Source organism: Colossoma macropomum, unplaced genomic scaffold (genome assembly GCF_904425465.1).
Source record: "Colossoma macropomum unplaced genomic scaffold, Colossoma_macropomum, whole genome shotgun sequence".
In the NCBI taxonomy this organism is placed as follows: Eukaryota; Metazoa; Chordata; class Actinopteri; order Characiformes; family Serrasalmidae; genus Colossoma; species Colossoma macropomum.
The window spans coordinates 40,486,611-40,508,782 of NW_023494789.1; the positions used below are offsets into that span (position 1 = coordinate 40,486,611).

At 39.1% G+C, this 22,172-nt stretch overlaps 2 protein-coding genes across 5 annotated transcripts in view; both read left to right on the forward strand.

The window, feature by feature from the left end:
* Window positions 1–6,560, forward strand: part of slc38a3b (solute carrier family 38 member 3b) — a 53,583-nt gene extending 47,023 nt beyond the window's left edge. For all 4 annotated transcript variants that reach the window (XM_036571320.1, XM_036571319.1, XM_036571321.1 and 1 more), the window contains 2 exons: window positions 1,586–1,689; window positions 3,881–6,560. In XM_036571320.1, the coding sequence (XP_036427213.1) occupies window positions 1,586–1,689; window positions 3,881–3,985 (209 nt within the window). In that variant the 3' untranslated portion in view covers window positions 3,986–6,560. The remainder of the gene's footprint in view (window positions 1–1,585; window positions 1,690–3,880) is intronic.
* Window positions 6,561–14,055: 7,495 nt separating this feature from the next.
* The window catches only part of gnai2b (guanine nucleotide binding protein (G protein), alpha inhibiting activity polypeptide 2b), a 95,253-nt gene continuing 87,136 nt past the window's right edge, over window positions 14,056–22,172 (forward strand). Inside the window, exon 1 of the mRNA XM_036571322.1 lies at window positions 14,056–14,890. Within this exon, the coding sequence (XP_036427215.1) occupies window positions 14,773–14,890 (118 nt within the window). The 5' untranslated portion in view covers window positions 14,056–14,772. The remainder of the gene's footprint in view (window positions 14,891–22,172) is intronic.

Below are 22,172 nucleotides of genomic sequence, written 5' to 3' on the forward strand. Positions count from 1 at the left end.
AGTTCTAAGAAGTGCTTTTGGATAAGAACCCCTACATAATGCAAAGGTTCTATGTAAATTCAAAGCTTGTTCTTTAATTTTGTTCATTCCATATAAAAGTTCTTTAGGCAACCGAAGGTGGCATGATAACATAGCTCTAAAACACGCTTTTTGCCCCTTTACTTTTGAATACTGGTCAAAGAACATACAAGATACAGCAGTTCCTGGGTCATCCAGGATACAGTAAATAAACGTGTTTAGCAGCAAATATACCAAAATAGAGCTAAATGTGTCAGTCTTAGTTTTACCATTTATATGCCTGATTTTGTGCTGTATTATAGTTCAGCTTCACTCAGTGTATGAGCTTGTTCTATTGACAATGAAGTGGCTGTTGTCTCCGGCCTTGAGGAGTGCTTTGAACGTAACCACTCCTTGTTTTGAAATAGTTAAAGCAGATGCTAAGTCAATATTTTCCCTGCAGTCGCTCAAAAATGAGCCGTGTGTCCGGGTACAAAAGGTTGTATTTGGGGAGCGCTCATCCCGTGCCAAGCCCGTGACATTTTCCTGAACATGTACACTGCAGTAAAAGCGTTATACAGGGGGGAACATCAACGAACACAACCATGAACCAGTTTTAAGCCAGAACTGCAGATTTACAACTTGTAATTTTGCAAACATGAGTCCATTAATTGTGTTCTTTTCCATTAATTCTGAGCCTGAATGTGAGCTTGATGTACATTTTGTAATTCATAAATATTGCTAAAATTATTTTTGTATATTTTTTCTTTGTATATCGCTGCTGTCGGAAGAAAACCTCCATTTTTGTCGTTTTTCAGTTTTTGACATAATTTTAAAAGGCCTGTTCTCCTTAACATTGTGTCAAAATTTCATAATGAATGGACCAAAAGAAATAACCCAAAATGACTTGGGGAGTCTGGTTCCATTGACTTACATTAAAGGTAAAGTAGGTTTTTTCCTTCTCCTGTAAAGTTACCATTTTGGAGATACGAGGTTTTGTTCCGATAACAGCGATATGTTTTTGTTTATATGGAACACTGCTGTGAAGATTTGCATTCAGCCACAAGAGCATTAGTGAGGTCAAGTACTGATGTTGTATGATCAGTTCTGGAAGTCCAGCTCATCCCAGAGGTGTTGGATGGAGGTCCATCACTTCCGAGAACACAGTTCCACTGCTCCACAGCCCAATGCTGGAGGGGCTTTATATGACCTCATGCTCCTGTAAAGCTCATCCAGAGTGTCCTGTTCTATTGACAGTGCTTTTCTATGGTGATTATATAATGGGTGCACCTTAAAGTAGCTGAATTCACTAACCAGAAGGGCTGTCTAGATACTTTTGGACATATGTGTATGTCATCATTGACTGGACAACGGGTAGCAGCAGTGCTGCTGGTGGCCACTAGGGGACAAACGCTGTTCTGTGTGTATGTGTTTGTTATAATATGAGTATGTAGAGGGAAGAGTTAATTAATTAATTAATTAGTTTAAAAAGTTCATTCATTAGAAGGGCTGTCTGGATACTTTTGGACGTACAGTGTTTTCATTGTTTGAGATGAGATAATCGCCTGTGCTTCTCTTTTTCTTCAAGGTGCGACATCTGCCCCCTGCCTCATCTTCATCTTCCCCGCTGTCTTTTACATACGCATCGTCCCCAAAGATGACGAGCCCATGCGCTCTACCCCCAAATTAGTGGTGAGTTATTCTTCTCTGAATATCAGCTCTAAGAGGAGCTGCTTTGAAAAGGTTTATGATTTACAGTTGCCCATGAACCCTCTATATTTGCTTTTAGTTACATTGGGTCCACTTTCTAGATTTCAAATAATGTCAACAATCGTTGGCAAACTTAAATGAGCTGTTAGGTAAGTCTGAGTCTAAAGGGATGTTTAATATGGTACTGTTATTTGTCATGTTATTCATTATTCTGTAGTGCAGCACTGTATCTGTCAGCCTCCTCGGTTTGACAGAATTTATGATTTTATATCATTTTCATGTCTTTGTTCATCAGTGTTATCTCACTGCTGTACCCAGCATGCATTGCACAAATGCAGTATGCAACCAATCCCCTCCTCAACAAAGAAGTCCCCTGATGTAGAAGTTAATAAATACAGACATGATATTTGGCTTCCTAGCAGTAACATGACACTTTTTTTAAGAGGTGCCTCAAATGGTTCTTTTGAGCAATACCATCGAAGAACCATTTTAGAATAATCAAAGAACCATTTCTTGAAAATGAGATGTGTAAAAGTGAAGTGAAAGTTTCTTCAAGGAAACAAAAATTAGAAAAAACAAAAATGGTTCTTTGATGACATCATGAAAAAGACCCTTTCTGGCACCTTCATTTTAACCCTTGTGTGGTGTTCGGGTCTGTGGGACCCATTTTCAGTGTTTACCAAAAGAAAAAATGATGTGATGTATTATTATTTCAACCCCAGATTCCTTGGCCGTTGCTCATTTTCTGGGAAGAACATAAAATAACACATTTTCAGTTTCCTCACTCTGTTCACCCCCACACATTTATATTACACATGTGGTGTTGGGCTGAACCTGCGGGGAGTAAAAATGTGGAGGTGCTGTGTCCTTCACTCTGTTCTCCTCCTACATGGCCTGCTGTTAGTGTGTGTGTGTGTGTGTGTGTGTGTGTCCGTGTATGTGTTTGTATATATGTGTGTGTGTGTGAGGGTGGACAACATGGACAGGCTGCTGACTGGCTACAGCTGCTATAGAAGACCCCTATGCTTTCCACTTGTGATGTTTAAACATCTGGTATTTTTACATAAATTGTTATGGCTGTATTAATTTAAAAAAAAATTATGTGGTGGGTCCACCAGACCACCGAGTAACAAACACATCAACACCACACAAGGGTTAAGAGTGCAGCTGTCTGGCTTCAACGGCTAGCAAGGGGAAGCATTTCAGACAGTTCACTCTCTCATATCCGCCCTAAAGTGCATTTCAGAAGTTCAAAAGTTTTCTTCAAGACACGTCGTCAGCAGGGGGTTTTTGTAGTCTTGAAACCAGAACATCACTCTCTAGAATCTACTGCAGCACCACTTTAGGATGCAAATGGGCATGTGTACAGTAGACATAGCAATGGTTAAGTTTTTATGGTTACATTTTTCCCCTTTTAGAACCAGAATTAAACATGGTGAGGCAGCATTCACCCATCACGCTGCCGTCAGTTGGAATAAACTTCCTGAAGCTATGAGCTCAGACTGACAGTGTCTTTAAAAATAGACTGAAAACATATCTGATAAACTGTGCCCTTTACACAGATTAAGCGTCTGTCAGCACTTTATTGAGTTAGTCCTGCTGAAGGTAAAAACTAAACATGGAGAAGCAGCATTTAGATACTATGCTGCTCTTAAGTGGAACCAGTTGATAGAGAGCATTAGAAGAGCCCCAACAAGTCCAGGCTCAAAACGTTCCTGTTTAAGCAGCTTTCAGTGCAGTTTAAAACACTGTTAGCTCTGCTGCACTTCTGTCCTCTAATTTAATTTTTTATTTTGTTATTAACTTTTTAATTATCATAATCTGATTTCTAATTTGATTTTTAATTTAATGATTTAATCTTTGAAATCTATTGTCAATCATGATTTAATCATGTTTTTAATTTCTGTTCTCTTTTACTTTTTTTAGTTGTTATTTTCTCATTTGTAAAGCACTTTGAACGACAGCAGTGAATGAAAGGTGCTATATAAATAAACTTGCCTTGCCTTTAATGCAAAATATTCAAGTAACTGGTACAGCCTGGTTTAAGATTTCATCCTGTGTTTTTGTAACCAATGTCACAGCAAAATATGACTGTTATACAAACTGATTCTACCAGAGCAAAACAGCTTATGAATTTCTCTCTCTCTCTCTCTCTTTCTCTCTCCCTCCTTAGGCTGCCTGTTTTGCTGGACTGGGTGTTTTGTTTATGATTATGAGTTTGAGCTTTATTATCATTGACTGGACAACGGGGAGCAGCAATGCTGCTGGCGGCCACTAGGGGACAATCTCTGATGTGCATTGAAGTGTTTGTAATAATATGAGTGTACTCGGGAAGAGCTGATGATGTATTGAGGGTTGGGCATATTTGTTTCTTTTTTTTTATCTGTTTTTAGTGATGTGGAGAAATGTTTCCCAACCCAGTCCTCAAGATGCACATTTGTGTTCTGTTCTAGCTTACAGTACAACTGAACCAGGTTATAAAACATTGGAAGCTGGAACAAGTAAAACTAAATGCAGACCAGCTTTACGAGGGCTGGCTTGGGAACCTCTGGTGTAGACGATGCAATACCCCTCCAATGATAAGAGAGTTAAAGGGTTCAAGTTAGCCACTTGTACAAGAAAGCAATTTTGAAGGCTGGTGCATCCTGACCTGTCATACAGAAAAGCTGTCTTCTGCTTCTCTACCTTTTCATCTTTCCTCCAGCTTTTTTTGTGATCTACAGCCAGTTGTGTAGATAAACACAATCACATCCTTTTCAGTTTTGTAGTACTGACAGCACATGCTTTGTAAAAATATCACGATTTCAATCTTTTATTAGGTCTTCTTTAAAAACTAGTAGGATATAGAAAAATACTGCTTAGTTTTATTTCTTAGAGACAGAAAATTCATTTTGTAGTGCCTTTCACTCTCATGGCAGCGATCACTTTCCCATTTAGGGTTTGGGCACAAGTGATAACACTGAATGTAGAAGGACGTGTGGACGTGCGTGTATATAGACACTTTACAGTTGCTGTTGGAGAAACCGGTCTGTGGTGCACGTATAGTCTCAAGTAGGGGTGGGAAGATATGATGGTGTTTGTTATCGTTAGTTTTGGGTGATATGCTGGTTTAACCTTCCTCAAGAATGAGTTTTGTCATAACTGTTACGCTGGTTTGCCACAAACAAATGCAGATTACGTGACGTACAAACAGTGCAAATCATGCTAACCAGAACTTTTATAATGAGACTAATATAAGACTCAGATATTTTAATGGGGTGGCACACTGATAGAAAAAATAATAAAATAGTGTTACTGTATTAAAATGATGTAAAAGTATTTTTCTCCCTACGTAATTAAATCTGTCATTTTCACATAAAGAAGATGTTACATCAATACAACTGTTGCTGAAAGTAAAACTAAAAGACAAAACTGTTGATGTAACATATTTTAGCCATTCATGAGGAAATTATGTATTTGAATCAAGTAAATTAAATGCATCACTTTTCAGTGCAGAACGTTACAAAAAACATTTCATAAAGACAGGCCATCACCTTCAATACATGGATGTATGTATTGAAAAATGACTGGTTAGAATGATAAACAATTATTGCTGACTAATTTTTGGTAGTTAACTCATCTTACTATTGCATAGCCTACTTCATAATGTAGCTTAGGCCGTATTCACACATACTGCTTCTGCACGGTAAAATAAAAAAGAAAAATTTAAAAAATTAAGAAAAAAAAAAAAGTCATGAAAATCAGCTTAAAACTTACAAACACAATTTTTTTACATTTAATGTAGTTGACAATGAAATACTAGTTAAACATTCTGTGCTGCAGACAGATTTCCCAGTTGGTCCACCAAACTTTAAACTTTTGCCTAATCAGAAGTCAGAATGCTGTCGAGGATAAACTAATGTACTGTGTACTTTCATAAATGATGTATTTGTTGAGCAGAGTCACTGCTGTGACCCTTTATCTGTCTGGAAAAAGGAATGTGTGTAACTTTCTCGCTGCGCCGCACCGCAGCACAAACGCTGTATGTATGAAAGGCCAGCGTGTTCGAGCCGTAGCGCTCATGCTGCCGCGTCGCTCACACCACTCAGAAGCAGTATGTGTGAATAAGGCCTTGCATAGCAGAACTGCTGACCCTAGTGCACATTCTGTTACCTGAGCAAATTAGCCTATCATGCTGCTCAAATGATTAAATGTTAAATGCAGAATCATCGTACTCATAATTACCGCTGATTGGTAACTACCACGATGGCAGACTTTCACCAGAAAATGTAATTGATGCTTTACTGATTAGGAGATGACTGATGATGGTTCACTGTCTCACTTTCCATAGTTGGGAAACCCCTGGCCACCCCCCTACGCCCCTACGCCTCTGACTCTAACATTATCCCATTTCTCTGAGTGGCTGATTCATGGGTCTGAGTATGTGGGAGCACTTATGAAACTAATGACTCAAGAAATGTGACAAAGTTGGCTTCTCATTTGGATTTCCTGTTCCACCTTAAATAGTGCGGTGGTTACATTCAGGCACCAATACAGATGCCAGTATGTAACTGCTGCTGTATTTAGGGTGGAATGGAAAATTCAGTCTAAAAGCTGTCCAATAAGAAGCCAAATTCAGCCTTGTAGAAATACAGACGTTAAACAACATTTAGCACCGCAGGGCTAATGTTGAAAGCAATATTGACTGGTTTATCTATATCTGATCTATATATGGTTTGGATTTTTTACCTAGTTTGTGCAATAAAAAATATTTTAAAAATGTTCCTTATTAAAAAGCGAAGGGACATCCCAGAGGAATAAGCCGCTGTTTACTTACAAAAATACATCTAAAATGGTTTTATTTGAAAAAAAAATAAGCCATACTGCGCACTACTAGTTATCAGGATAAAATCAGACACTTCATAATATGCTTTTCGTAGCATATTGTGGATATCGTCAGTACTTACAGAACTGGCCAACTGCATGTTTCATTACAAAGAAAACGTAATTAGTTCCTGTTTAATTGGATTTAGTGCAGCACAGTATGTGAACTGTTGATCAAAAATCTTCGTATCATTGTATTTATATAACGCACAAATGTATCCTGTGGCACTGCTGCGGCTTTTCCCTCCGTTCCAACTTATCAAACCTCAGAAAAACGAAATATGTGTTTTGTGCAAATGTCTTGAAGTATCGCAATATTATACTGTATTTTTACCATATCTCCCACCCCTAGTTATGAGTGCATCACAGTGGATCAAACCAGCCATCACATTATTACCTACTGCCAGTAACCTGTAGTCAGTCCTGCTCTTAGGTTGATTTGCAGTGCAGTTAATTTCGCTGTAGTATTTCGACATGCCAAAGCAACCGCTCTGTGGTTTGAGATTGATTATTTATCATAAAGTATATAAGTTCCTCCCGCATCTACAGTACGCACAGCAGGGGGTGACAGAGATTGTTCATACTGAGACAAACAATAAGTTAACATGTATTTATTGAGATGTATGATGTTTTTTTAAGTCACTAGATGAGTTTTTGAAATCACATAAGAGTGTAGAGTGTATTTAACCATATGATCTTATTTTCTGTAAAAGCTCAGAATGAAAACAGTCATTTCTATATATACATATACATATCTACATTAAACAGTCTGTGTTTAAGGCGACATATGTTGAAAGTTTGAAAGTATTGTCGGCTTTCTGTGTGAACAGTATGCATTAAGCCATATGCATGAGTGTTTAAACCTACCTAAACCTAAAAGATGTAATTTACTTGGTGTAGAAATGTTTATACTCTTTTTAAAAGTCATTTCTATTTAGAGCTCACTCTGTGTCCACCATGCTTCCTGTATGTCGCTTTATGATGTTTATGAGCTGTTCCTCACTGGTACCAGTGTAAAGTGATCTGAAATGTACTTGTTAAACGATGCAGTGTACTACTGGATTGAGGTCTGCTATTAATGTTCATTTGCTGGCTTCAGTTAAACTTGAAAGGTACCAGTTCACATGACTGCTCAAGTAGTGTTTCATGCCTCTCGTTATTGGTCTTTTTACATGTGTGGCATTTGTAGATCTAAAAGATAGTATGATGTGAAGCCTTTGACTTCTTACAGATGGGAAAATGGCTAGCTGTCTTAGCTTTAGCCCACACGTTTTAGAAACACCCTAAACATTAATACCTACAGACAAAACAGCTGTTTATGCATCGACACAACAAATATGATGAGTGGAGATTTTACAGAACCAAGGACAGAAAGATTTTGACTACTTAATAAAAAAAACAGGAATGGCCAACATTAGTTCAAAATAGCTAGCATTAGCATTAGCGCACACTGAAAAATGGGCTCATCTGCTGAAAAAATGACATTCAAATGACATGAAAAGTAGAGTTTTTATTTCTCTGATTCCGAATTTGAAAGCAGTACCAGTTCTAACTTCCATACTTTCTCATCAGACAAGTTACCATGTGCCAAAACGCATCTCTATTTCCTTTTTGCTTTTACATATATATTTACTGAGAATATATATTTGTGATACATTTTTGTGAATAATTTTTAATTTATATTTTTAGTATTCAACATTGTGTAACTAGAGAAAGAATGAAAAAAGGCCTCCTGTTTAAATTACTCATACAGTAACTCTAATAAAGCTGCTGATTGTTTTTTTCATTAAAGAAGTTAATTGTCATTTATATTCTATTTTGAATAGCTTATTATAATTAATTTCACTTTCTCACCTGACCAGATTAGTTACAAGGCTGATTTTACAGCTGTTCTCTTTCTTTCACATAGAATGAAACAGAAGGTTTAGAAATTTCCTATACATTTATGTGCAGCTTAGACAAACCTTTCATCAAGAACCCTATTAACAATGTTGCTGCATCTTCTTGAGATTACGCTCAGAACCACCGCACAATTCCTGCCTAATGATTTGTGTTAAGCATGAATAACTTTTTGTTTATGATTTATTTTGTGGCTATATGGTTAAACACAATGCATACATAAATGATGTACAGAAGTGTTATCCCTTCTTATCTGATATTAATATCTAGTTTGTATAGTGTAAATAGCAGGACTGGTTTTAGTTTGACAGTAAATAAATATATTTGTTTTTAAGCCTGTATCTGTTGCTTTTTTTAATTTATACAGTCATAGGCAAAGGTTTGGGTGCCCTTGATCAAATGATGTCAATTTTCTAAGTGAAAATAAGTTACACATCCTCTACAGAGAACACATTATAAATATAAAACATAAAATGTGCCCTGTGCAAAAGTCAATATATATTTTTAACACGTTAAACTCAGCAGATAAATAGAAATTGCCAGCTTGTTTTCACTTAGAAAATCAACAAAGCATTTAATTTGACCAGGGCTTTTCAACCGCTTGCATACAACTGTACTCTTAAAAATACAGGTTCTCGAATGGATCTTGACTTGCACGTGTTCCTAAGAAAAAAACTTAATTGCTGTAGAACCTTTACACTATGCATAAGTTTTTTTTTTTTAACTTTAAGGTTCTTCACATTCTCACATCTCATTCTTTAAAGAACCATTAATTGAAAGGTTCTGTGGGTTGTTCAGGTTGTTCTATGGCATTGCTTCAGAACCCTTTCTGGTTGCATTTGGCACCTTAATTTTTAAGAGTGTATTTGAAGAGTTTTATAAGGTATTAACCATAAAATAAGAATGAACATTTCTTGTAAAGCCCACTACTAACAACACATTAAAAAATAATAAATAAAATAGCCAGTAGCATTTAATGCATTTTGGAAGAAACTCTTTTTTTTATTATTTTATTGATTATTTTTTAATCAATACAACCTCATTACACTTTTCTCTGGGAGGTTTTTTTATTCCCCTTGTGAACCTATTTTACTCTGTTTCTGGGTCAAATATTCATCTCTGTTGCCAGAAAAATCACTACAGATAAGCAAAGCACATAATACAGGTAAATTTACCTCAAACCAGCTTCAAAAACAATATCTGTCCTGTGAAGAAAAGCTATGAGAGTCTATGTGGCACATTTAGGTGGACTACAAGGACATACACAGTGGCTTCACTAAACTAGTACTCCATTCTTGTTATTATTACTATTATTATTATTTTTATTAATATTATGTTCAAATAGCAGCAGGTAGACCATTCAGTTACGTCATAGGACAACATACACCGTCCAGCAACTTCATTAAGTACATCTTGTTTCTACACTCATTGTCCATTTTATCAGCTCCACTTACTATATAGGTGCACTTTGTAGTTCTACAGTTACAGACTGTAGTCCATCTGTTTCTCTGCATACTTTGTTAGCCCCCTTTTACCCTGTTCTTCAATGGTCAGGACCCCCACAGACTGGACAGTGAGTGGACACAGTGTTTAAACTCCAGCAGTACCCCATTATAAAAGTGTCAGACCAAGTTTGCACTACTGACCATGCAGAAATTACAGCCCAGCAGACAGAACTTGTATAGTGGCTCTAAGTTGGACAGTCAACAATTTCTGAACATATGGGGGCGCCAAAGATTCACTTTCCAGTTCTCTGTGGATATTTAGGTGAATTCCGCTGAATTAAGATGATTTTTTTTTTTGCAGTGCCTCTCTGTACCATAATAACTATAATTCTCAAGCAGTATATTATAAAATCAGTCAGACATTCAGTAAACAAAATAACTTGTGTCTTTTATATATGTATAATATAATATTTGAAATAGATAGATCTGAAAAATGTTCCCAGTATATAAAGTCATATATATATATATATGACTTTATTTACTAGGCACATTTTTCAGATCTGTTGTTTGGGCAAGAGGGGTTGGAAAATACTTTACAAACATCCATTTGTCCAATTTCCTGACGATCAAATCGTTAAGTTAGTTGAGTGGTTTGGTGTGAAATGTTCAGTTCTAGAGAAGTTTACTGAGTCTGAACTGTTCACAGTGGTGGTGATAGGAACCAGACGTCTGAAGAGTTTAATGCCTCCAAAAGCTTCCTCACATAAAATTATTACACAAAATGGGTTACAAATATGTTGCCTGAAGCCTAAAACATTGTTTTATGATTATGATTGTTTTATGAGTTTTGAGATTTGCTTTTGGGCTAAAAATTGGCCTTTTTATTTATTCATGGTGGAGAGGTACACGCAGGTTGTGTAAGGCAAAACAGTCCCTCCAAAAATGTTACCATCATTAAATTTACATATAAAAGCTCAGAAGACATGTGCAGGTCCACTGGTGTCCGTAAGTGTCTCCACAATAAACCACTGTGAATGACTTTGTTTAAATCTCATGAACTGAATTATGCAGAAATGTTGTTTTATGAAAATATACAGCCAATTTATAGCAGAGCAACTTGAAACTGCCCACAACTACGCTAATTTGTCATCTTTGTGTGAGGAACAGTAACACCAATTAGGTGACTCACCACACAACACCAAACACGGGAAACTTCTTTGTTATAACATTTACTTTTTACCCTCAAATAACTGAGTATGTTTGTATGTATAAGCATTTTTTACTTTCGCTCAACATACTCAAAATACTTTTACTGAAACATAATTTTTCAGTATTTTTCAGCCCTGCTCGGGCACACAGTAAACTGTAGGGGTGCAGATTGATTCTGAAAAACTGATATTTACAATCTTGCCTTTCTTTTTGAGAATCAATCCTCATATGACAATATCGACACTAGCTGCTTTCCTTTAGTAGCAAACTGAACATGCGTATATACGTCAGCATTATTAAACTGATAGCGGAAAAGTACACATGTATATCATAGCAAATAAATGTGTAGGATATGAACTACTTCCCACACGAGATGCAGTGAACACTCTGTAATGGCAGCTCATTTGGAGTTATAGTCATATGCAAATATTTGGGCACTCCTGGTCAAAATACACTTTTTGCTGATGTTAAAAAACAGTACACACCATTTACAGAGAACCCGGCACATTCTAATGCACAATTACAGTATGTTTTATATTACAACGCAAAATATGGCCTGGGTAAACATTACGGCTTATTTTATACTTTACATTTGATTTTGTAGTCCAATGTGTTAAACTCAGCTAATAAACAGAAATTGTGCACTAGAGTTTTCAGAAATGTAGACGATTGTTTAGTTATTTTCACCTGTGCACTTTCCAACGATCTGTGGTTATTTGGGTAAAGTCCGCTGAATTGAAGTGATTTTCTTTAGCGATGCCTCTCTGTACCATAAAACCTATAATTCTCAAGCAAATCTATAAACGTTATAAAATCAGCCAGACATTCAGTAAACTAAATAACTTGTGTCTGCTGAACCTTATATACGTATATTATACCATTTTAAATAGTGAGAGAGACAGACAGACAGACAGACAGACAGATGGTTACAAAATCAACAAAACATATAATCTGACTTCTGTGTATGACTGTATTTCCCTAAGCAGACAGTTTATGTGGCAGGTTATTAATTAATTACTAATGCAAATGTATTGTTTATGTCCACATTTTTAGTGTAAAAACCACATTTTTTGGGATATTAGTTTTGGCATTAGTTGGTATCGCATTGAAGAGAAAATGAGTGGTATTGCCTAGGGTTGGGCAATTAATCGAAATTTATTTTCAATCACGATTTTGGCTTCCAAGGATTATGAAAACAAGATAATCAAGATAAAGCGATTATTGTGCTGTATTCTGTTCTGCAATGATTTTCTCGTTTTGTCTTGTGTTACAAATCCAGCGAACCCCTTTTCCTTTACAGCGAGGCGCTTTCGTCCCTCCCTAAAAGCCCAAACTCACTTTCAGCCAGGTTGCGGCACGTTTAGCTCAACTCGAGCCAAGATGATGAAAGGAGAGCCTTTGGTCAACAAGAAAGGTAAAACCAATTCAGCTGTTTGTAGACACTTTTCGAGGAGTCCGACGAGGAACAACACAATACTGCCCTAGATTTGTCTGCACTGCAAGGTTATGCGACCAGTTTGTTTTTTCACATGGGGCCGTATTGCAGAAACGTCCTATCTGTAGATCTGTTAAGATCTGACAGGTCAAGACAGGTCAAGATAAGATTTTTCAAAATTCATACTACAGAAGCAAATCTTAATTTAGGAATTTTATCTTATCTTACCGCACCTTATCTCCAGGTAGGACATCTTAACCTACTCAAAGTCTATAATCAGCTGTCGTGTCTGTTACCTAGCAACCGACGATCCGATGAGCACAGCTGAAACGTAAACATGTAATCAAAATAATGTTAAATATGTAAGTTACAGCTAACGCTGTACAATGTAAACACTTTCAATGTAAAAATGATCAAAACTAAAGTGCAATAAACTGGAGAAGTGAATACTGTGAGAGCGCCTCCTGCTGTTTATCAGAGCGTAGCCGCTCCCTAGTCTTAGTTTTCCACCCTAACGTTATTCCTCCTCATTATTCACCACTATAACTGCAATATTTTATCTAATGAGTTTTCATCAACATTAACACACCCAAGTAATAAGAGGGGACGGTGGAGATCGTGTCTGCAGTGTCTGCGATTATTAAAACACAGAGTTAGAAAAGAAAAACATCTCACAAATAAAAGCTACAGTCTGCAATATACACACTACACTCAAAAAAGATGGTTCTTCAAGGGTTCTTCAGTAAAGAAAATGGTTCTATAAAGAACCATGAACACTCAAAGAACCCTTTGCATGATTACAGGGTTCATTGCATTGTTAAAACGTTTTTCAGATTGATGGAGAATGTGTTTTACATGGTTCTATACCACAAAGGGTTCTTCTATTGTTACAGGCTTGACATCACATAGCAGAACCCTTTTTGGGTGCTATATAGAACCATCTACAGCACATTCTCTATTAATCTGAAGAGCCCTTTAAAGATGCAAAGAACCCTTTAATCATGCAAAGGGTTCCTTGAGTTTTCATGGTTCTATATAGAGCCATTTTCTTTACTTAAGAACCCTTGAAGAACCATCTTTTTTAAGTGTGTAGGTAAATGCAACATTATGCTAGTAGTGAACTATGCTGCCTGTAACAGCTGCCTTAAAACAATAGATGGTTAAAACAGAAGTAATAGCTTCTGTCCTAAATTCAGTCCTAACTGAAGTTGTCATGGTGACCTAACAGATAAGATTTTAAAATGTTTCTATAACATGACCCCTGAAATTAAATCTGTTAATTTTTTCCAATAAATACATGACATTTCCAAAGTCAGTGGGTATCGTGTTTAATAATCGTGATCTCAACATTAACCAAAATAATCGTGATTATGATTTTTGCCACAATCGAACCGCCCATCCCTCGCTGCGGTTCCCTCAGTCGACCAGCAGGTGGCGCCGGCGGCGGTGTTGGTGAGCGGGTGGGAGGGTCCAGGGCGCTCCGGAGAGTCTCGCTCTGTTTATTCCGCAGAAGTTGTGAGGCGCTGCGGGCGTGGCAGTGGCAGTGGCAGTGCGGAGCTGGGGCTCGGAGGGTCGGTCGGTTTAGTTGATTTGGAGTACGTATGGATTACGATGCCGCGGGTTTAGCGGAAAAGAGGAAAGAGGGAAAGCGAAAGAGGACACGGCGCTCGGCTCGGGTGGCACCAGTCCGCTCCAGCGGTTCCTCCGTTTAGACTGAACTGATCTGGCGGGTGTTCAGCGTCAGGTCGGTGCCCGTTTGAGCCCCAGCGTGCGCGTCTGTGTGCGAGAGAGAGACGTTATACCCGCCCTCCGACATCTGGATGTGGCTGTCAGTGGATTCGTGACGGGGCTTTTGTTGATAAAGCCTGTCTATCGATCTGGCTTGCGGCAACTTTCAGGCTCACTGCTGGCCGGAGAACTCGCTCTGCTGCTGCCCTGCTGCGGGATTTCTAACGCCAGTCGGCTGATGGAGCCGAAACTTTTTTAAAAATCGCACATTTTCCCGTCATTATCACATCCTTGCCGCTCTTTGGTCTCCGCCACCGGTTTGCTGTGTACATAAATCAGCGCTCGAGCGGCTCGCTTTCCCGCCTCCTCAGAGCTGAGTGCTCGAGACACCGCGCGCGCGCGTGTCCGTTTTTTTTGCCCGTTTTTTGCTGTTTTTTTTCCCTGTATCTTGTTTTATTACTCGGGAGCTCCTCTTCCTCGCGAACCATGGGCTGTACGGTGAGCGCCGAGGACAAGGCGGCCGCCGAAAGGTCGAAAATGATCGACAAAAACCTCCGTGAAGACGGCGAGAAGGCGGCGAGGGAGGTGAAGCTGCTCCTGCTCGGTAAGTGAGTGACAGCAGCCGCGTGGAGGAGGTGCAGGCTCGCGCCTGACCGGCTAACGGCTAACGGCCAACGGCCAGCTCCACTACTGCACTGCTGACCACCTTCATGACCTCCACAACACTGACCATCGACAAACCAGCTGTTCTGAACCGCTGGACCAACATTGTGGAAAATAAAGGAAATTAAAGAGCCCATATCGTACCAGGTTTAGGGTTCTCCTCTCTTCAAAAGGGTTCTTTAGTAAAGGCAGTGGTTCTGTTTCACACTCTTAAAAAAGATGGTGCGTCAGTGGTTCTTTAGGAAAGAAAATGGTTCTATATAGAACCATGAACACTCCAAGAACCCTTTGCATCATGAAAGGGTTCTTCTTTGCATGAATGTGCTATGGATGGTTCAGTATAGAACCTTTTCGTTCTCTTTAGCACCCAAAAGGGTTCTTCTATTGTTACGAGCTCGACATCGTGACAGTAGAAGAACCCTTTTGGGTGCTGGGTAGAACTAACTTTCAACCAGGTTCTGTGTAGAAGCATCTACAGCACATTTTCCATCATTCTGAAGAACACTTTAATCATGCAAGGGTTCTTTGAGTGCTCATGGTACTATATAGAACCATTTTCTTTGCTAAAGAACCATTGAAGCACCATCTTTTTTAAAGAGTGTAGAACCATTGAGCCGTTTGCATGCTTAAGTGGTTCTTTGCATGGTGAAACTGTTCTTCAGCTTGATGGAGAATGTGGAATATATGGTTCTGTGTAGAACCTTTTGAAAATGGTTGTTCATAGCACCAGAAAGGGTTCTGCTATTGTTTACAGTGTCGAGCTTGTAAGAATAGCAGAACCATTTTTGGTACTAAAAGGAACATTTCCAAAACGGTTCTGTATGGAAGCATATGCAGCATATTTTCCACCAATCTAAAGAACCATATCACCACGTAAAGAGCTATTTAAGCAGACGGTTCTCTGAGTGTAGAACATATTCTCCATCTGTCCGAAGAACAAATTTACCGTGAAAAGAACCATTTAAGCATGTAAACTGTTCAATGTATAACTCATGGTTCTAAATAGGTCATTGCCTTTACTAAGAAACCTCGAAGAACCGTCTTTTTTAAGTGTGTAGGCTATTTTTTACCCCTCCGAGTTCATCTTAGAACTTAGAACTGTTTGCATTTATTTATCAGTCCTAATTCATTTTTTCACCTACTTATTTATTTTAGAGACTGATATATGCAAATATATGCAAATTATTTCCTTTTCTCTGATTGGCTACCACATCTTGTGCATCATTCAAAAAGCAGCTCGGGCTTAAACACTGCTTGTAACTTCAGTGTGAGTGGGCGGGGCTTTAGGCTGAGTAGGCAAATATATGTAAATGTGAAATCACAAAAAAAGCTGTCCATTTTTGTCCATTTTTGTTTTTGACACAATTTGAAAATGCCTTTTGTCCTTTATGTTGTCTGTAAATTTCATGACTAATGGACCAAAAGAAACGGCCAAAATTTACTTGGAAAAAAAGTCTGGTTCCATTGACTTACATTAGAAGTACAGCGTGTTTTTTCCTTCTCCTGTAAAGTTCTCATTTTGGGGATAAAAGGTTGTTCCGACAGCAGGGAATATCAAAACGGGCCTAGTTTCCGGATATGGACTGTAATTTGGAACGTTAACAGTGTTTGACATACTAACATAACTGTTTTCTTTCAAAGTACATATACAGTTTGATTTTCCATTTAATGGATGAGATAATCACAAGCTCATAAGCTTAGCCTGCTGCAGAAACAAGCTAGAGGCTAGCTGGAAGATGAAAGCGAGCACAGCCAGAGGGAATCGGTATGTAATGTGCGTTTGCGTGTGCCAAGAGTGGTGTGGTCTCCTACGCACCTAATTAACCCCCCAAACACTGACCGATAAAAGTCGCTCTCATTAACAAGGCCATTTAGAAGTACAGCATGAAAGAGCAGCCACCCGCCCCTCCCTTCCCCCTTTTTTTCTTTTCAAAGACATGCATATGCAGGATGCATGTGACAGGAAAACCACAGTATTGATGTTTGCGCAGCAGAACCTCATCTGTGCCGTTCTCTGCAGGGCTGGTGCGGCTGGAACCTTCACTGGCCCTCAAATTCCTCAACAGTCCAGTGGAGAATGTGACTGGACTTACTGTACTGTCTCCTCAGCACTGTTTTAGACTGCAGGATCCCTCATTATTGTTGACTTCAGGATGGCGAGGCAACAAGGCGCTTTCTTTCTGTTCGCTTTTTCTGTGGTATTTTTCATACCTTGTCATTATGTCATTACCTTGAGGTACTTCAGTATGGCGAGTAGGCCGGCAGACAGACAGACAGACAGTGGTAGCTGTGAGGAAGCCAGGTCAGAAATAACTGGCTGCAGAAAACCACAATTCTCTGCTACGCCCATGCTGAGTATTAGCCTAAACGAGCGTTTAGCCAAACACGAGTTCAAGTTTCTTGTTCCCACACTTCATTAAAGCTAAGTGCTCCTGCCGCTCCACTAAATCCTTACTCATTTCGTTAGTGTGCTGCCTTTGTGCTGGTGAAGAGGCGGCGTAAATTAGTGCATACCCTTGAGTTAAAGGGTGAAAACCCTTGGTTATTTATTGAACCTCAGGTAGGAGTGATTTACAGATACCAGACCTGCTGTATGGCTCCACGAAGGCCGACAGGATCCCTATGAGAAACACCTGACCCTTAGATATCACCAAAAACAAGGCTGACTCTTTGCTCTGCCTATAATTTGTATGGATCATGGGTGTGCAGCACTATGTAAAATTACACTGCACAGCGCTCTTTTTAACTTTGGGTGGTTTCTTTGCCTTCGGTGGCGTGTAATTGCTAGGGTAGGGTCAGGACCATATCATAAGTGTGTCAGCTTCAGAAAACTATGAATGGAAAAACGAGGGCATCTTGCTGAGGAGCAGCCTCGTACATTTCTGACTGAAATGCAGCTGAGAGGCAGAAATGATATGCCTCTGCTTGCAGAAATTGACAATAATAGTAACGCTCTTCAACCTGATTCTAGGCTTGCAGCAACCTCCACTTTCTTTTGACCAATGAAGTTGGCAAGTGCAGAGTTAAGGATGCAATTTTTGGTAAATATTTTTGACCGATAACCAACCGTCATTAATTATGGTGACTAATTGTCAACCGACAAGCCTAAAATCAAGGATACGACCAAAATATCAATTAGAAACCTTCCGGATCAGAAAATGAAAGTTGAAGCCATCAAATCAAATCACGTTTATTGTCACATCACATTTACACAGGTGCAAAGGTGAGTGAAAATCTTAGGTGTGTAGCCCTCTTGAAGAAATTTAAATACAAAAATATATATATAAGAAAAAAGTCTGAAGTAGATAAATAAATGAAATGCAGGTACACAAAGGATAGAATATTGATACAGAAATCTTCCAGATTATACAAGATGGATTGAAGGTGCAGTAAGATCAGAGCGAGTCTGTTGAGATGTGGATGAGGTGTGGATTGTCCATGGAGATCATGATGATGATGACTCAGAGATGCAGTGACAGGCCTATAGACTGATGCACCAGCACTACTGGCTGTTCAGCAGCCTGATGGCCCGGGGGAAGAAACTGTCTCGGAACCGGCTGGTTCTGGACTTTATGCTTCCACTGTAAAATAGTTGAATTGTGCACACGTTAATGAGCACATTTTATGAATTCTGCACTGTGTAAGATGTATTTTTATTAGAAATTAAAGAAGTTATTGAGTCAGGAGAAAAAGCACTAAAATATGGTGTGAATGTGCTGCTGCAAGTTGCTTTGTAATGCCTGAAATAGTAATTTATAAGTCAGTGGCTTAGGGTTGGATTTGGCAGGAGTTTTTCAGACCATGTATGTATGTATTAACTTAGATCACATGCAATAGGCTCAAAAGGAATCACCGTTTAGGTCACAAATACAAAATCAACACTACACTGATGAAGATATTGATGATGAGAATAGCATTTCTGGCTTTTCCACCAGAGAGGTCTCCAAATTCCCAACACTTCCATAGTGTAGTTTTAACTGACTTCTGTGTAAATGCAACAAGATATTAAAAACTGTTCCTTGCATGGACCGTGGGACAGAGTACGGAGAAGTGAAGCCAGGCATCAGTGTGGTAATGAAGTCAATAGCCTGAAAACATATCATACATAAGAGCCCATTTTTATGAAACAGAAGGGCTGACAGCTGTAAGTTCATGATTATATGATCTAAAATTAAAATGTGACGAAATTTGACCCTCAGTAGCGCTCAAAAGCAGTCACTGTCCACCATGTCCTTCTATATAATTTTGCATTGTCATTTGTGATGCTGTGTGTCACATTTTCTTTTGGAGAGCATGGACAATACAGTATATACGCGATATTATATCTTATTTGTGTGCAGATGTTTGCTTTCAGTGGCATGTCATTATAGTTGTGCTATTGTCTTGTTGAAAAGTGGTCATTGTTTTTTGCCACAAATATCATATCACAATACTTGAAGACATTGGCATGATACATGATACATATCACAATACTGACACAGACAGAACGCACCCATAGTGACATTAAACCATTGCGTAGAATTTTATTTAACTTTATACATACTGTACTGCACTAAATCCAATCAAACCTGACTAATTGATGTTCTCTGTTTAACGAAACATGCAACTGGTCAGTCTTTTCTAAGTACTGACAATATCCCTGAGGTGCTCAGAAGAGCATATTGTTTATAACGAGAACAGAATTAATCACAATAATGATAAAATATTACCATATTGCCTATCTCTGTCTTATTTAAAGAAGGCCTCTCTAGCGAAAACAGTTGCATATTGCGCCCTCCTGTGTACAGTTAACAAACACTGCTCAACCTGAGCGATAAACCAGCGTATTTAAGTAGGAGTTGTTTACTATGTATTGAAAATGTAATAAAACTGATGTTTTTTTTAAGGAAAGCAAAGGTCTGTAATGAGTTTAATTGTTTGTTAACTGTTAATCCGTTATGCCCTGCGATGGACTGGCGACCCGTCCAGGGTGTATCCTGCCTTCCGCCCAATGACAGCTGGGATAGGCTCCAGCGCCCCACCGCGACCCAGAAGGATAAGCGGTTTAGATGATGGATGGATGGATGGATGTCAATCCGTTAGTCATTCCTAGTGGGAGTGGTTAATACTGCATTACGGTGACTGAATTTGATTGTTGTAATATTTCCGCTAGAACAGTGGGCATCGTTATGTTAGATGGCAGCAGTAACTGCACCTTCATGGCATGAACTTTTCAGATTTTTGTATGCCGGAGTATTTCTGTTGAATTTTTTATATCCTGTTAGCTCTTTGCTGAGATACCTCTGATGCAAGCTGTGCTGGGACAGATATGACAGCTAAACCTGGGAGATGCATTTCAGCAGTAAGAAAGGCTACAGAAGACTGGAGAAATTCAGGAGCAATATAAAGCTGAGTTTGAGTTAAATACAGGCTCCCTGCTATCAGCAGAATGTAAATAGTTGCACTAGTTCACCCATGAAAGCGTATGCTCTGCATTATTCACATCTGTAGCTCACACCTTGCGGTCAGAGATCATACAAACGTCACTGTCTTCCTGTGGTGAAAGTAGTAATTGTTGTGCAACTTAAAGGCCCCATATCCTGCGTTCTTCATGTATTTTATTTTTTCTCCCTGACAGCTACTGATAACATTTGAGTGGGAAAAAGTTTTATGTGTCCATTTTTCAACCTTAGATTAAACGTTGTTTCTGTTACTGTGCCTTTAAGACTGATATATGCAAATTACCTATGTTGTAATTGGCTGCTTTTTATATATCTTATGTATCGGTTCAAAAAAACAGTCCAGGCTCTTCAGTGTGAATGGGCTAAGCTAAACTGCTGTAAGCTGAGTAGGCAGATATATGTGAATATGTTTAAGCAGTAGAACACGAGAGGGAGTGTGTTATTGCGAAAATGTTATTGGGCCGTGAACGTGGCATTTAATATGGTTTTTTTTTAAATTTTTACCAGATTTTTCTCCCCAATTTAGTCGTCTCCAATTCCACCCGCTAGTTAGGACTCCCCCAATCACACGATGCTATCAACGCTAGGAGGGCGAAGGCTAACACAGGCTTCCTCCCAGACCTGTGAAGCCAGCCACCGCTTCTTTTCGAACTGCCGCTCACGCAACGTCACTGGACAGCCGAACGCGCTCGGAGGAAAGCGCCAACCGCCAGATCTGTTACGTCAGCTAACAGACGCCTGCGCTGACTAGCATCGCGCTGAGTGATGGGGGGGAGAAGGAGGGGCCATCCTACCCACCCAGAGAGAGCGAGGCCAATTGTGCTCTCTTGGACTCCCGGCTACGGATGGCTGTAGCATCACCAGGGATCGAACTCGCGATCTCCTGATGACAGGGCCAACGCTTAGACGGTTGCGCCACTCGGGAGCCTAATATGTTTTAATGTTCGCAGTTCCTTCCGCCAAATTATAGTTCCTTAACAAGCAGCTTGTTGCTACGTCAGAGTAACAAACTCCGCTCACTCGCTGCACAGTCTGCTGTAAGCCTCTCCTTCTGAAGTACGAACTGAGCCATAAAACTGCTGCAATATCAAGTTCAGCTCAGTTTTGTCAGTTTTTGCCGGATCAATATTGACGTTGTTTTGTTCCAGCCAGTCTGTAAAGCATCTTACAGCCCATTTAGTTTGACGGAATGGTATTCAGTTCATTTCTTGCTGATTCCAGGTTGTTTAGCTGTTCTTCTGTCACAGCTGGCGACTGAAAAGCTGCTCAGTGGTGATGACAGTTTGGGAATTTAGTGTAGTTTCATGACCAAATCAGCTGTCGGTCAAATGTGATCTTAATAGTATCCATTTTCTGTTTCTGGCAAAGTAAGAAGTAAAAACGTTCAACTGGCTTGAGCGTCTCCTACAGCTGTCAAAGTTGTTGCTTAGCAGCAGCGTCTCAGCGGAGTGATTGTGGGTGTTTGAGGAAAAACCTGTGATGTTATGACGAAATAACAGCACAGTTAGAACGCTTCTCAACCAATCAGCTCACGTGGCCGGAACTGTTGTATAATGTTTCTATGCCCTTACAAAAAGACTGAATTCAAAATGTTGCAACTTAATTTCAGTGTATGGACCGTATAGACTGGAAAGTGATGTAATGTTTTGAGACACGTACAACATTTACAAGTTTACATGCCACTCTTTTATTCATAAATAGCAAGTAAAGTCAGTTCTCCATGATATTAGCCCTTTAATGTTTAACGGAATAAATCACCCAGTACAGTAATGTGGTTAGCAG